The sequence below is a fragment of the Cercospora kikuchii genome (assembly GCF_019650295.1).
Source record: "Cercospora kikuchii DNA, contig_00001, whole genome shotgun sequence".
In the NCBI taxonomy this organism is placed as follows: domain Eukaryota; kingdom Fungi; phylum Ascomycota; class Dothideomycetes; order Mycosphaerellales; family Mycosphaerellaceae; genus Cercospora; species Cercospora kikuchii.
Genome location: NW_025408582.1, coordinates 4,366,072 through 4,381,370, shown reverse-complemented (window position 1 = coordinate 4,381,370; position 15,299 = coordinate 4,366,072). Strand labels below are relative to the sequence as shown.

At 53.9% G+C, this 15,299-nt stretch overlaps 4 protein-coding genes across 4 annotated transcripts; 2 read left to right on the top strand and 2 right to left on the bottom strand.

Moving 5' to 3' along the window:
- Positions 1-333: 333 nt before the first annotated feature.
- Positions 334-5,245, bottom strand: CKM354_000170800 (uncharacterized protein; the record flags this gene model as incomplete). The annotated part of the gene is made up of 2 exons (XM_044796840.1): positions 334-591; positions 641-5,245. The coding sequence occupies 2 exons, from the start codon at positions 5,243-5,245 to the stop codon at positions 334-336; spliced, it is 4,863 nt and encodes a 1,620-aa protein (XP_044652775.1).
- Positions 5,246-7,560: 2,315 nt separating this feature from the next.
- On the top strand, positions 7,561-8,664 carry CKM354_000170700 (uncharacterized protein; the record flags this gene model as incomplete). The annotated part of the gene is made up of 1 exon (XM_044796839.1): positions 7,561-8,664. One exon carries the CDS (start codon positions 7,561-7,563, stop codon positions 8,662-8,664), a length of 1,104 nt encoding a protein of 367 aa, XP_044652774.1.
- Positions 8,665-9,930: 1,266 nt separating this feature from the next.
- On the top strand, positions 9,931-10,773 carry CKM354_000170600 (uncharacterized protein; the record flags this gene model as incomplete). The annotated part of the gene is made up of 1 exon (XM_044796838.1): positions 9,931-10,773. One exon carries the CDS (start codon positions 9,931-9,933, stop codon positions 10,771-10,773), a length of 843 nt encoding a protein of 280 aa, XP_044652773.1.
- Positions 10,774-11,050: 277 nt separating this feature from the next.
- Positions 11,051-12,886, bottom strand: CKM354_000170500 (uncharacterized protein; the record flags this gene model as incomplete). Its single annotated transcript, XM_044796837.1, has 1 exon — positions 11,051-12,886. One exon carries the CDS (start codon positions 12,884-12,886, stop codon positions 11,051-11,053), a length of 1,836 nt encoding a protein of 611 aa, XP_044652772.1.
- Between the last annotated feature and the right edge of the window lie 2,413 nt (positions 12,887-15,299).

Sequence of the window (15,299 nt, the reverse complement as noted above, 5' to 3'; positions counted from 1 at the left end):
GCCGTTCACATGGCAAGCACAAGTGAGAGGTCGGAAGGATGGCATTCCTAAGGACAACTGCCGTCGCTCGTTGGCGCGACTAGTGATTACTCTGATGTTTCTGTGTACTTTCCTATTGTTACAGTCATGAAACCTGCGATATCCTCGTTGCTCGTTTCTCCCCCTCGAAACGCCTCGCTATCCCATCTCAACATGTGAAAACTGTCGTGTGGTGTATCAGAAGAAGCTGTCTTACTCGTACACGAATACATCTCCAAGCGTCTTCCGCCTCTCCATGCGCCGCTTTTCTGTGGAGTACTGCCCATCGGAGAACGCTGACCATCTCCAGCGCTTCTAACCTGAAGTGTGAATTCCTCGAGGGGCCAGCACATCATCGATTTTCGGAGCTTCTTGCCCATCCTCGTCACGACGGCTCGAGCGCGACAAAGGCCTGATTTCTGCCTTCTTTGCATAAAAGGCCTCCTTTGCCTTTTGAGCCGCGGACAAGCTGTCAATGTATGTTCGGAACTTGACAATCTCGCGGAGCAGATAGTCAGATTTGCGCTGCCAATTGGCCATGGCTTTGGCGAAATTTGGGTGGCGGGGCGAGTACTGTATCCTGTCAGTATGTAAACGCAGGGCTAAAGGGAAATCGACTTACTGCAAGCTCGATGGCATGCTTAAGCTCGTTGTGCTTCTCGAGCTCCTGTTCTGAGTTCTGCACGTACGCAGTCAATTGCCTCAGCTGATCCACTTCCATCAGTTGACTAGCCATCATTGACTGCGTCGGGGGATGCCACTCATGTATCATAACCTTGTCCGCTGGCAGTCTAATCTTACTGCTGCCGTAGCCGGTATCGAAGCTGGAGCGAAGCGAAGATTGCAGACTACCCCTCCCCGGACGGTCGGTCGATATGCTGTGGCTGTGACCTCTCGTAGCCATCGAGGAAGGTGGTGTGCTGAACGTGTCGGATCGATCTGTCAAGGCGGAGTTGATGACATGTTCGGACCAGCCGTATTCAATGTTCGACACCCCACCCGACAGCGGCTCCTTGCTCAGCCGTGCAGACCAGTAATTGGCAGTTGTCATGAATTCGATGGCGATTTCAGGAGTGCCAACTTGGAATAGATGTACTGCTCCGTTTGGCAAACTGAGAGCCCACACGTGCGGCCGAGCCTTACTGTAGCCGGGGGGTGGTAGGGTGGACGCAATCGTCTGTCGCAGCACGAACACTTCAAGCTGCTCTGCGTTCTCCATCCAATCACCACCGCCAACTCTTGCCCCGGTCACGCTGGCTGCCTTTCCAATCCTGCCAAGTTGTGTCTTTCTAGAACTCGACTGTTTAGAGGTGGAAGTGCCAAAGGCGAAAAGAGTCAATTTGCCCTTGCTGATGACAGCGAAACAGTCGTTCCAGTTGCGCTCTCTGGACTTCCGGTCAGGTGCATCAAGATGATGTTTGTGCTTGAGCAGGCCTTCCTTGGCCCATGGCGCTCCCTCTAAAGCAAGCCCTTCATCTTCAAGCAAGCCTCCATTGACAGAGAATGACTCGGATTCGCCACCACTGGTTTCCTCCCGAATAATTGCAGAGGATAGGGCATTGGCGAAGCCGATTGAGTGCTTGAAGTCGTTCATGGCGGACATGTTGGAAAAACTGCCGACCGATGCAGATGTGAGAGTCTTGCTGTATGAATATTTGCTGCTTTGAGCTGGTGACCAGAACCCGCTGCCGTCGTCGAAACTGGTTCGAGACGAGCCAGCTGTGCTTGGTGGGTACAATTTCCCTTTGGCTCGATTACCTCGGCCAGGCCACCTCATTGCAGATCGGAAGTCTTTGGCATTCGACCTGTACGACATGGACGACATTGCTTCGGATGGCGCCTTGCTCACTATGGAGCCAGAGCGCTTCAGCGTGCTGCTCATATCAACCACGGAAAGATTGCGGTTGCTCATAACATCATGCGCCGTGGCGCCGTGCAAAGGTAGAGGTTCAGTCTTGATCGAAGTAAAGAATGACTTAAGAATGGTTTCCAGTTCTGCCTCCCATCCTCGAATATTGCCTGTCCAAGGGCTGCTGACCAGTGCATTCGACACGCCGTTAGCTGCGGATTCGGGTGTCATGACATCGGAGTCGTTGCGCACTGCGGATGGTCGAATAGACAATCGCTTGGAGTTGACAGTAAAGGTCGAGGCAGAAGCGGGCTCTAGCATCGTGTTCGAGTCAGTCCGCTCTGCTATTGCTGATGGCGACGTAGGTGTCATGATCGGCGAAGTCGGTTCAGAAGGACCTGAATTGGACCAAGGCATTGTTGGTCGCAGCGCACTGGGCGTTGGTTTGATGGTACCACCAAACGCGTCAGGTGCGGCATCCTGCACCACACGTCTGATCGTTGGCAAAGTGTTCTTGACATACGCACTTCTCGACATCCGCTCCTCAATGTCTGCCAAGTGCAGGTCAGTGTTCAGGAGAATAATTGAATAGAATATTGTGTGTATGACGTCCTGCGCCTTGAATCCATGATTCGGGTTGCACTCGCACCATCGTGCAGACAGAGCTGTGATGATGCGATCGAACTGCTGCGTTTCTCCTTTGAGGGTTAATTTGCTGCAGAGCAGCCGCAAAGCAGCCAGCACATTGAGTCCGGAGAAATCAAACAGCCCCATGTATGCTGCAAGTGTTTTCGTGCTGAGCGTATTCCGCTCGCCGAGCCAGGAAGCAGCGTCCGCTCTGGGAACATCTTCTTCGTCGCCGTCGAAAATCTTGCGCGCACGCTCTTTGTATTCGGCGCCGTCCTCTGTCAGAGGAGAGGGAACCCGGATGATTGTGGGGTCACTGGACTTCCGCGACACCGAGCCGTTGTTGACCGAACCCTTGTTGACTTGGCTGTTGTTGACCGTTACCATAGGCAGTAGAGCCTGTGGGACGGGGCTTGTCTGCGCAGACAAAACTGGCTGTGTTGCTTGAACGACTGTGGGTCCAGGTGCGGATGCATTCGATGTCCGGGCAGCGAGTACTGTCTGGCCTTCGGTGGCGGATAGGTCGCCGTCTCTGTTGAGACGCTCCTCAGACGCGGTCGGCCTCAACACCAACCGGTCGGACGTCTTTGAAGGTGGCCGCTCCGGCCCGGAGTGCGCTCTGACGTACCAGCCATCTTCGTTGACGCTCAACTCGGTATTGGGTTCGATGGCAGAGTCTTTCATGTCAGGCCCAAGTAAATCTGGACTGTCTGCCTTGGACCTGATTATACGATCGCCAGTGCTAGGCCTGCTACTGTCAAGAAGAAGGTCGTTGTAGTCGCGGGCAATCATATCGGGAGGGATGTCACCAATCGGTGATACCCTGCCCGTTTCGATGCTTGGATCAGCCACTGTCCCACGCACCGTTTCTTTGCTGGGTTCCCGCTCGTCTTCGGAACCCTTGTTGCCCGCTGTGACCAGGGCGTCCGGTTTGCGTTTCTTGACTTTCAACTTCGACTTTGGACTTCCGTACTGCACCGGTATTGGATATCGTGATTGAAGTGATGCATCAAGCGGCGGCGTGTAGCCGGAATGAAAGATGTCGGGGTCCTCGGAGTCCTCGGTTTTGGTGTCACTCGTGGTGGGTCGTGACACCGTCTCATCCTTGGACTTGGCTGTGCCATTGACATCACGTGTGTCTTGGGAAAGGTACGGATCCATGACCTTGCGCAGACTGCTGATCGACGGACTGGGTTGAGCTTGGTTCACAGTAAAGTTCGTGGGAGTTTCAGACGGAAGTGGAAGTGGTGGCGGCTGCAGTGTTTCTGATGCGGACTTCTTGCGTCGTCTGAAGAACGAGGAAGGCTTCTTGTTGAGAGTCTGAGTTGTGGTGGGCATGTTGACGATAGGTGTGTGCTGCGACTCCGCATTGGGGTTTTGTCCAGCGGATGCTTGAGACACCGACCGAATGGGTGCATCTGACTTGGTCGCAGTTTGGCCTACGTGCTTGGAGCTGGGTCGTTCAGTGGGCGAAGAGACCACGCGTGAACTTCCTCCAAAAACGCGTTTGAAAAAGCCCTGCTTCTCTCGCGGGGGAGAAGGGTCTCTTCTTCTAACCTGGTTCCCAGGACTGGATGGCACAGTCGTCTGCGCGGATGGCGGGTGCAGACCCGTGATTCCGGCTCGCATGCTCTCCGTCCTGACGAAATCCGCAGCTTGGGTCCTAATTTCTGGTGGAATGAGATTTGGCGCATAACCAGACTTTCCACGCAAGTTATCCTGCGTGGCCTGTTTGCGCAATTGGTTCGGCTTTTGTGCCTTGGGGTTTGCAGAATTGACGTAGACTGGACCATTCGCGGTGGGGTTGAGCTGTTTCCGTGGGCCGGCTGCGATGACTGGTTCTGGTGCGGCTTCACCATCTGATTCGTTGTTCGACTCGTACCTGCTGTGTATAGAAGGCACCGGCCGCCCACGCGTGAGCACGGAAGGCTCGCCCGATCCCGTTGTTATATGCTCCATGCTCACTGAGCGCCGCGCGAATGCTGGCATGGCAGCGGGCTCCAACAATGCGCCATTGGCATGGCCATTGCTCGTTTCTCCGTTCATCATACCGCTCTTGTTGTTGATCGTTCTCTGCGTGTCACTACTATGCCGCCCCATACTGCCCGGCTTCAGACGCATTGTCAAGCTCTGTCCAAAACCAGATATCGAATTGCTATTGCTGCGTCGGCCTCGACCAGATTGGAGGGAACGATTGCCTGGCGACTCCACGTGTCGCGCGAACTCGGAATCGGAAGATGAATGCGTATGGCCTCTGGCGCGCTGCTGGGTCAGGCCTGATGGAAATTGGCCCGTGAGGGAGTGTAGAAAGGTATGGCGCTCGAGATCTTGCGGCTCCGCCATTGCGCTGTTGTCCTGGTGCGAGAAGGAATCGAGCGAGAGGAGGAGGTTGTCGACAACAGAATCGCGCGTCGTCATGTGCCACGACAGCCCATGAGAGTACCGCTGCTGGTCGGACGGCGCCGTGATGGTTTGAGGCGAGTTGGGGCTGTCGCCGGGACGCACTGGCTGTTTGCCCTTCCGTTCGCTGCGTGTTCGAGGAGGCGGCGTGCGAGGAGGACTCCCACTGCCGCTACGCCAGTCCGGTGGTGAGGTGCTCGTGTGGCCGTCGCGAAAGCCTCGTGAGCTCGTCCGGATGCTGGGAGGAATGGGAGGACTCCTCGGCGGGGACTCCAGGCCGGCAGTAGCATGTGCAGTAGTAGCAGAGCGCGATGCAGAGGCAGAGGCAGACGCATACTGATGGGGCTCCATGGCGAGCACGCGGGTGCCGGCAGCAGGAGGCAGCACAACGCAGCAGTGGTTCGCCAATCAACCCTATGCTGGACGGGACTCGCAATGCGGCATCCGTTTTGGCGCAGCAAGCCCTGGCTGCTCGCGCAGTGACAGCAGCAAGCAGCAGTAGGGGAGCGGTCGTCGGAGCGCGTGCAACAGGCGAGTTGCTTCGAGCGCGATCTTCCAGAAATCATCAATGCTCACGTCCAGGGGTGCATGGTCCGCCGAGCGCGCCACGATCAGATGCAGCCTAGCCCTGCAGATCGCGTCGCCGCTGCGGGGACTGCCGTGTGCGCGGAGAGGGCTCGCTGTGGGTGCCGCGGCGGTGGTGCGGGCGGACGGCGGCGTCGAGGAGGGTGTCGCGGGCGCAGACACGGCCGTGTCACGCTGTTCATATACGAAACCGCGTCGCGACGGCCTCTGCGACGCCAAACATGTGCTCCAAGCAATGTCGAGGGACTGGCAAGGATGATGGAGTTATCTGACTCTGCAGGGTGGGACCCACCAGCGTCTCGGCAACTGTTTTCCAACACCGACGCATATGCATACGAGTGTCCTGCTATTGCATCTTCAAAACGCGAACGCGGCGCGAGGCCGCCACTTCACAGCATCGCTTCGCGTACATTGCTGTTCGTGTCACTGTCGCGGAAGTCTTGCCCAGCAAAACTCGCACAGCATCGGGTGACACTCTCCTGAAACGGAGGAAATGGGCCTGCATTAGCCTCTGATCCCGACCCAAGTTCCTGCAGCATGCATAGCCTTTGCATGAAAGACCCCTCTTTCGGCCAGTGGCAGTTTTACGGCTAAGAAATATATCAGAATGATTATGCGACAAGTCCAATTGTACCTTTGTCGTTGCCAGACACCTTCGCCCATTCTGGCAGCGATACCGGCTGATCCTATCATGCTGGTGGCTGCATGCCCGCTTCGGCGATGCACTGCACACCGCCGAGTCAGCTTCGCGCATCGTAACAGCTGTAGCTTGAAGGCAATCATCACCGTCCACCCGCCTGCCAGCCATGACTGTGGCGCACGAACGCTTCACTGCATCTGTAGCAGCTGTCATGTATGTTGTTGGCAAAAGACGGCAGATGGAGGCGGTGAAACATAAGGGCTGCCCCTTGTATTGCGGCATACCGTGTGGCCTGCAGCACTGACACGTGGCAGCAGTTTCCAGGTCTGATTGATACATGCCTGCAAAGGTGATGTCTTTCGCAATCTTCGACAAGTGAAGTTCTCGGTTTGGACTTCCGGTCTGTGCGTCATCCTCAGTGAATCTCTGTGCTCTGAGATGCACCACTACAGAATAACTGGCTCTCATACCCCTCCTCCTCGGTCGCAAAACGTTCAGCTACTTGCAGTGTAGCCTGTGGTATGTTATACGCTCTGGAGAAGCTTGTCAGTAGATGCCGCGGGCAGAAGCTCGCCACGATACCTGGTCTATAGCCGCCCAAGATGTCTTACGCTCAATTGGCCTTTGGACTGCCACGCTGCTAAGAGATTTCAGAAGACTATCGGGCTCGATTGCATTTGTCTAGGCTTGTCAATGTTCGAGGGTCAGCCAAGTGAAGGTAGACGCAGCGACTGAAGTGTCTCCGATTGATGTACTCCAAAGCTTTGAGAGCCATCAGCTTTTCGCTCTAATCAATGTCGATTCCTCTGGCCTACGTGTTGGACAAGTTTCGGACGCTGCTCCCGATTCACGATAGGCTTACATCGTTCACAGAAGTTGAACGCCTACATAGGTGAGACGTTCGTCTCGGCTCAAGGACACCAGGGCCTCGATGGCAAGTACTCTTGAGGAAATACTGTGCCTTTCTGCCTTTTAGGGTGCACGGCGAACGCATATCACAATGCACACCAAATCTCAAGAGATCGCGAGATCGGCAATGCATAAGTCTGGACCAGATTGATATAGTTCGCAACATTCGATCTTGCTCGCGTCAGGCCACACTTTCCGTGGGAAGGATCTCGCTGTGTTGTCTTCTCGCGGCCGCAACGATAGAGAGCTTTATTGATAGTGCGCTAACCCAATCAGGCATTTGGACCTAATTGCTCTGCTGTTTCTCTCCTTCATAATGTTCTTGAGTGCTAGCATGTGCTGCCGATAGTTGGAATCGTGGTGTACTTGTGTCAGCCATGATGGTTTCTTTCTGTGAGCGGCGGGAGAGCGGCTCGTCGAAGCGCCAAGACTTGTTCGGGGGTGAGATGACGCTTTGAAGAACCCGGAAAGCTGGCGCGACTTTTTGAGTTGAATCGTGTCTCTTGCTCTTTCAGCTCGCCATCCCAATGCAATGACAACAAAGTGGTCGAGCAGCTGCTTTGGCGCTGTCTCGGGTGCATCGAGAGCACAACATGTCTACAATTTAGCCAGACCCGCAATCAGCAATAGGCGATATGCCACCAAGAGCGCCAACCAGCAAAACGACATCGATCGACACGAGAGAGCTGCGCTCGTCGAGATACAGGGCCGCCGCAAAGGGGACTTTATCAATCCTCCGCGATCCACGAGACCTCCTCCGCTGAAACTACCAGAACGCGGCGATGCCAATGTTGCGCTGTACTACATCCGCATTGGTAGATCGTATGGCTCGTTCTACTGGCGCGGTGTCAAGGCAGTGTGGTTCAATCACAAAGCGGCACAGCTCTTAAAACAGCAGGTGCAGAAGAACGGCGGCTCTGCGGCGCCAGAAAAGTCATCCAACGTGGCCAGCCTGTTGACGAGATCGCAATTCCAGCTGCTCGAGAGGAATAGCTATGATATCGGAAAGTTGCCTTTCTTCGGTCTATTGGTTGCAGTCTTCGGCGAGTGGTTACCGCTGATTGTGCCTTTCATCCCGAGTGCTGTGCCGGGGACATGCAGAATTCCAAAACAGATCGCCGATATGAGGAAGAAGGCAGAAGAGAGGAGGAGAATCAGCTTCAGATCAGCTGTAGAGGAGCCCACAGCAGAGCAGATCGTTGGGGATAAGGAGAAGAAGTCGTGGGGAACAGCACACAACGACTATGCGAATGCACTGCTGGGTCGTTTGCGCACCGACCAGCTGCTGCATCTCTCGTCCACTCTGAATCTGCACAATCGCATGTGGGATCGCTTCCAGCTCGCGCCGCCGTCATTTTTGTTGCGAAGGAAGGTGACGAAGCACCTTACGTACTTGGCCCGTGACGACCAGCTGTTGCTGAAGCAGCCATCGGCCGTGAAGTCCTTGGAATCTGAAGAGGTGCATATCGCATGTGACGAGCGTGGCCTGGATGTGCTTGGCAAACGTGAAGATACTCTGCGTGAGACCCTTCACACTTGGCTTGAACATCAGAAGAAGGACGAGGGTCGGGGCACAGCTATCCTGAAGATGCTGTTCAGGAGACCAAACGCATGGAACACGAAACAGGGCTCGTGAGTGCGTTGCATAGATGTACATTATGCTGCAGGCAATGGCAGTGTAGGATAGATACCCAGCACATGAGGATTGTACAGAAGACCATACTGTAAAACAGCAATGTGGTATTGGCTCAGGAAAGCTAGACGGACTGAAACATTAAGGAACAGAAGGTGAGACGAATCAAATTCTCGAGATAACTCACACGCAGCTCAACAGTCAACCCTTTAGCTCACGAGCCGCCAAGGGGAACGCCGCAACGTGTGAGCAGCTCCATATCGACAGCATTACACGGCGACGACACACGACTTCCCTTGAGCCCGAGTGATACACACGAGGTCACCGATGTCGTTTCGAGATGTTGGTCGACGTACGGTTGGAGCAACACAAGAACGAGGATGGCTTCAATGCAGCTGCAAGAACTCCAATCTATTCTTCATCACTTGCTCACTTGTGTGCAGCAATGAGGCCACAGAGCAAGTTCAGACTTCCTGCACGCTCGACGATCAGCTTCGTCAGTGGGTATGAGCCTCGAATAGTAACGATCTCCAGCGATCGCAGTCTACATAGAAGTGCTTGCTTCTTACTGATTCCGCGCTCGGAGTGCAGGTGAACTGCGCACTGAACCAAGTCCCAGGATTGAGAGCGCTCCAAAAGATTTCTCGCTGACACTCTGTGTTAGAGAAGTAGCCAATTCAACGGGTAGCAGAAGAGGTATGAGGGGGCTTTGATGACCTTGACACATCTTCCCGGGCCTCACTGCCGTATAAACCTCACAAACGCAAGACTCCACCAATCTGGCTGACAGCAAAGCACACAACCTACCAAGGAAAGATTGCAAAAACAGAGAATGGCAGACAGAGAAAATCATGTTGCGAGCGCCGAATTGTGGTTCGTCCTCAAAGTCTACTTAAATTCCACGTCTCGCTCATATCGACTTGAGCGCTACTTGACCTATTCGATGGAGCGATGAAAGTCCGCGTTACATTGCAGAATCAAATGCTTTCACCTCATCTCGACATGTTGCAGTGAAGTTCGAAGCATGACTGGCTGTCGGCCTGTCCTTAGATTCACAATTAGCGGTCGTGCTTCGTCCAAAGTGTGGTCCCAAAAGATTTCGAGGCCACATTACTTCCTCCTCATGACAAGACCAGATCAGGTCAATGTCCTCAAATACTCAGTTCCCAACAGAAATATAAGTATAACACAGGGCCCCTCTCCTCTGCAACTTGACAGAACAGCAAGAATACGTACCCAACCATAATCAAGCTCACGGTATCGATCAAGATGGTCTCAGGAGCGCATACTCCCAACAACACAACGCAGTGGTTCTCCGAACTGGCACCAGAGTCACCAACCACAATCACATCGACACCTGGCTCCAAAACACCAGTCGAAACCACTACAGAAGAAATCGGTGCAAACCCAACAGAAGAAACAGATGAGACTCCACCAGAGGAAACCGACGCAACCCCAACAGAACTTCCAATACGCCAACCTCCACCCTTTCCACCCCGTTCCCTCCAGCACCTCGTCCAAAAATGCCCCATGAGGGTCTACTTCAAAATCCAAAACTACGTCTTCACCTCCACGGAAACCACGCCTCCAAAAGCCACAGAACTCACTCCAGGCCACTTCGAATTCCCCAACTTCCTCCAAGTCAGCCGTTCAATACGGCGATACTTCGCCTCGCACTACTACCCAACCCGAGCCTTCATCGGCTCCTACGAGAACGTCAAAGCCTTTCTCGAAGCCCTCACACCAGAACACAGATCTCTCGTCAGGAATGTATACGTCTTCATCAAACCTGGTCCAACTCCCTCAAGTCTCAGATTACAAGCGAAATTCAAACCGAAGCACAGAGGCAGCATCTCGTCCACGACGATGAAGTTTGGACTTCCGATTCCTTTCAAGAATGATAAAGTGAAACTTTCGCCTGGGGTGTTGTGTTATGGCGGCAGGGAACAGATTGGTTTCAAGGCTGATGAGTGGAAGGAAGCAGAAAAAGAGAGGTTGAAGGTGCATAGGGAGTTGGAGGCGATGGTGGAGAAGGATCGGTGTGTCGTGAGAGTTCACACTTACGAGCAACAGTTGTGTGCATATATTGTTGGGGCTGAGGCGGTTTGTTGAGGTGGGCGGTGATGACAGTAGCAATGGAAAGGGGAGGACGGTTCGCGATCTTGGATGTGTTTGGTTTGACTTGAGCGAGGAGTTTGGCGGAATGGCGGCACGACAGCTGGGTCCCGACCTTCGATTGTCTTAGCCTCTGTTTGAGCATTCATGCTGGCGTTCTTTTAGAGTTGAAAGGAGTTTGTTGTAATGCTACAGTCATGACTATCTGGTATCTACAGTTTATATAAACGCCCGCTAATGTTTCAGTATTTGGAGTTTTGTTCTCTGGGCTATCTCATGTGCCGCTATACACCGCAGTGCATCCACGCCCACACTCAACCCTCTGCTCAACCCACTTCCAACGGCCATCACCAAGTTTAGCATATGCACGTGGTGTGATGTGGAATCGGTGCTCTTCCTTCGCCCCTGAACTCTTCTTTGCGCGCTTCAACTCAGCTTCCGCGTCCAGTGGTTGAATGTATGTCGGCGCGCTCACATTGTTGCGCTTTCCAGTGCCGAGCTGATAGTGCTCATTTCCGCCCCAGAACACGATGTCTGCGCCCCAGTTCGTGTCGTCGTTGCTAGTTTTGGATGAGGCATCGGTGTATGTGATATTTTTCATGACAGCGGCCGCATGCGTGGAGCCCACAGACAGGCTTTGCAGGCGGATGGGTACAGTAGTGTTGGTCTTCTCGTCGTATTCGAACAGTCCAGAGAGGGTCGGGATCTTTGCAGGCGTACTTTGCACGTGTGTCCACCTATTGTTCGCCAAATTGCCGCGGATACCAGAGCCAAACGCAAACGTGTCTGCCGTCACGCGACCGACTTGCAGCCTTGTCCTCGGATCGTCTGGATCGTCTTTTTGCGATGCAACCCGTGTGGCTTCCACAGTCATGTAGCTGTTCTCACCTCCAGCAGCGATATCGGTGATCCTAGGCGTCTGGCTTGTGCCAGAATATAGCTTCTGAGTTGGCAGTAAACTTGGCGCATCCACCGTCATAGCTTCAGCGGTATTGTCGAAACCGAGCTGTCCGGCCATGTTATCGCCCCATGCGAACACGCGCCCGTCCTTGTCGAGGGCCAGGGAATGATGATCACCACTAGCAACTTTGATGATGTCGAAGCCACGAAGGGTGGTGATTTCGTGCGGTTGATCGAAAGCGCCTTCAGGGCGTGTACCCCAAGTCAAACCAGGTACACCTAGTTGACCGCGAGACGGGAATGAGTCTGATGCAGCAGCTGCGGAGAAGACCCGGCCCTTGGACGTCAGGAAAAGCGCATGTTCGAGGCCAGCAGCGACGGAATTGACCTTTTCACCTCGTCCAAGAGTTGTTGGCGTCAGGTCACGGTAGGAGATGTTGCTTCGGCCGCTCCAGAAAGGTATCCAGCTTGACTCTGATGGCTTTGAGCCAGTTTGCTGCTCTTCAGCGGATGAGGGTATGCTGTAGACATTGCCACTTTTAGACAATCCGATGATGCGATCCTTCGTGATGCTCAAACTGACCAAGTCTTTGCCTGTCAACGTTCGCACCGGAGCTTTGAGGTCTGCCATGAATCCGTTTCCCCACTGCATCAGATCGCCCTTTTCGTCGATGGCGGCGCCAAAGTTGCGGTCGAGCTTGATGTCTCGAAGCAGCATCCCATCGAAATACGATATCCGCCGCGGCGTCTTGATGTACTTGTCGTCACTGTCTGGAGCAACGACCTTGCCACTGTTGCTTCCCCACGCATACACTCCAGGCTTCTCCCAACTTTGTTTGACCTGGTGATGCTGGCTGCTGATCATGTCTCGGTTCTCTTCTACGCTCGCGTTCTTCTTCTTCCGACTCTTCTCGAAGATGAGAGGATTCTCCTCCTCTTCCTGTGGGGCTTCCGCATGTGCTTGGCGAAGAAAATGGCCATTGTTCACGTAGTATTGCGAAGCTGTGGCAAGACCTCCCGCCGCAATGATGGCAAAGACGGAGCGTCGAAGCTGGCCCTGTTTCCGTGCTGCGCGTGCGTGGTAGGAAATGGTAGCGACTCGTTCTGCCTGCTGTGCGAGGAAAGCAGCTCGACTGGAGGCATTTCGTGTTCCTGAAGATGGTTTGGCTGTTTTGGTGGCCGTCCTGACGAGGTTCTGTCTCGAAGCCATGCTCATGTGCCACGCTGGTGTAGGGGATTGATTTGTGCTGCGACGATTCAATCAAGAGGTCGCTGTGGTCGTGAAGATGTTGATGATGAGAATGGGAGGAGAGCTCACTGGCCGAGCGCACGATAGCCAATGAACAAGAGGCCGAAACTCAATCTTGAACAAATCGTGGGCGTCATGGCGGCGATGCAAGCGAACGAGATCGGCCCGCACTCAGCTCCGCTCCGCCCGCGGGAGTGCGATGCCGTCCTTGGCACTTCCTTCCGTACGGTCTGGTCTAGTCTCTTCTACATTCCCGCCACGACACTACGTCCGAGTGAGCCTCCCTCACAAGTGCAGATGCGGAGTGACATCTTGCAAGTCACCTTGCTAGCATTGGGCAAATATACACGTATCAAGGTCTCTGGCCTAGCGGAAGCTGGATGAGTCAACGGCAATGCCAGCGTCCTTACTAACGACTTTACGACTAAAACATGGGCATTTTACATCCAACGGCAACTGCAGACTTATTGTCGAGCCCGCAGCTCATATGTTCCTTCGTAGACCTTTACACGCATTGCGCATGCTGCACAGAAGAATCGTTTCTATTCTCAGACCACGAGCACAAAGATGGCGCTGCAAGCAGCCACTCACTAACCACCGCCCCGCAGGATTGGCTCGAGCCTCGTAACGTCAAACTAGCGCAGCCTTCAGCACTCAGAACGTGAAAGGCACCGTGCCCTCCTTCATAGCGGAAAAGAAGCCCTGCAGCCTCGCTGTCGATGTCCTTCGGCGTGCACCCGAATCACACCCATTATGACTGGTTCAAGCGAAGACGACAGCAACTACATCTTAGTCTATGGCCTTGCTCTTCTACTCTACCAGGTAGTCCGAACTTTGGATGACCATCGCGCCAGGACGACTTGGCTCAAGCTTCGCAGTCGACAAGGACACCCAGCTTTGCCGCAAGTCACTCCTCCAAGGACACTATCTATGTGACCTGGAATCGACGACGCAACTCAATGCTCACCAGAGCAGACCGAACCCCCTTTTCCGAACAGCAAACGTGTCACGGCAAAAGCCTGGGCTGATGTTGAGCTGCTTCGATCGTGTATCTGCTGAACACTACGAATGAACGATACAGCATTGCCACGAACACACATGGGGGCGAAGATTGTACCGTGTCCGACAACACGCACTTCTAGAAAGCTCGACCAATAAAGACCGATACGACGTGACTTGGCACGCCCGATATGGCCACCAGGTATTTCCTGCACGGTGTACTCCAGCATCCAAAGATCAACGACGCTCGAGGAATGCCTGTCGACTCCGTTTCCCGCAAACGGACACTGGCACTATGTCTTGTGGTCCACATTTGTGGCCATTTTAGATGGACTTCGAAGACGCGGCCTTATGTGCGGGACTGGGACACACGAACCGCTAAGCGTTGCCAATGAACAAACTCTAGACGCCGTCCGCACGAGAGCGAAGAGCACGTAATGATGGGGCATCGACTCGGATTATGCACGGATCAATACCACCCATAACCGCATCGTGGCCGACCATGATTCCGCATGAGAAGGGATAGTTGTCTTCGGAACGCGCTGAATGGCTACGATGACTGTTCAAGCCGCCTCGTAGACATCATTCAGACCTGAGCGGCACCCGCCTTCATTACCGCACCACACGCCGAAGTCCCATTTTCGTACGTCCGGCGCTTGACGTCTGAGAAGCAAGATTGGACGCGGATGAATAGTGACCCGGGTAACTTTGAATCTCGTCCGGTGAAGAACGTGTTTACGGAGAGTTGGCAATCCCTCCCAATGCTCGCAAACCCATGTTTCCTGGCGCCCGCCTAAGGTTGATTTAGTCTCCTCTGACTACTGTACAACATCACATCGACTGAACTCGGCCGTGAATGCGCAACTGTGGCTTCCTCACGACATAACGAGTTCTCATACCAATCATAGCCCGCAATATCATGGTGCGCCTGCGCTTATATGCCTCGCTGTCACAACTCGATTAATCAGCATTCATGTGAAAACAGGTTTCAGAAGACTAAGCGCTCAAGACCGCAGGATGATGATATGCAGCTTGTGTTCGCACGTGGTAGGGCTCAGTTCGGATGGCCGCCTACGTTCTGATGGGTTCGTGTGAGGGATTCGCATTCGTTTATGCTGACTCCAACCGAACTTCAGTACTCAGCCGGTCGAGATGCAGCTAATCGTCCGCCAGGAACGTCTGCGGCTTGATCTGTCATCAAGCCCGAGCACAAGATGCGCCACAAGACGGAACCTCCTCTTTGTGCAGAGACACGGCCGTAAAAGCCATGCGAACTTAACGATGTCGCACGGTATGCATATGGTGATGCAAGCTTTGAGAACATAGTACACGGTTCTAAAAATGTTCCACGCAACGACGATATCATCAGCTGGGA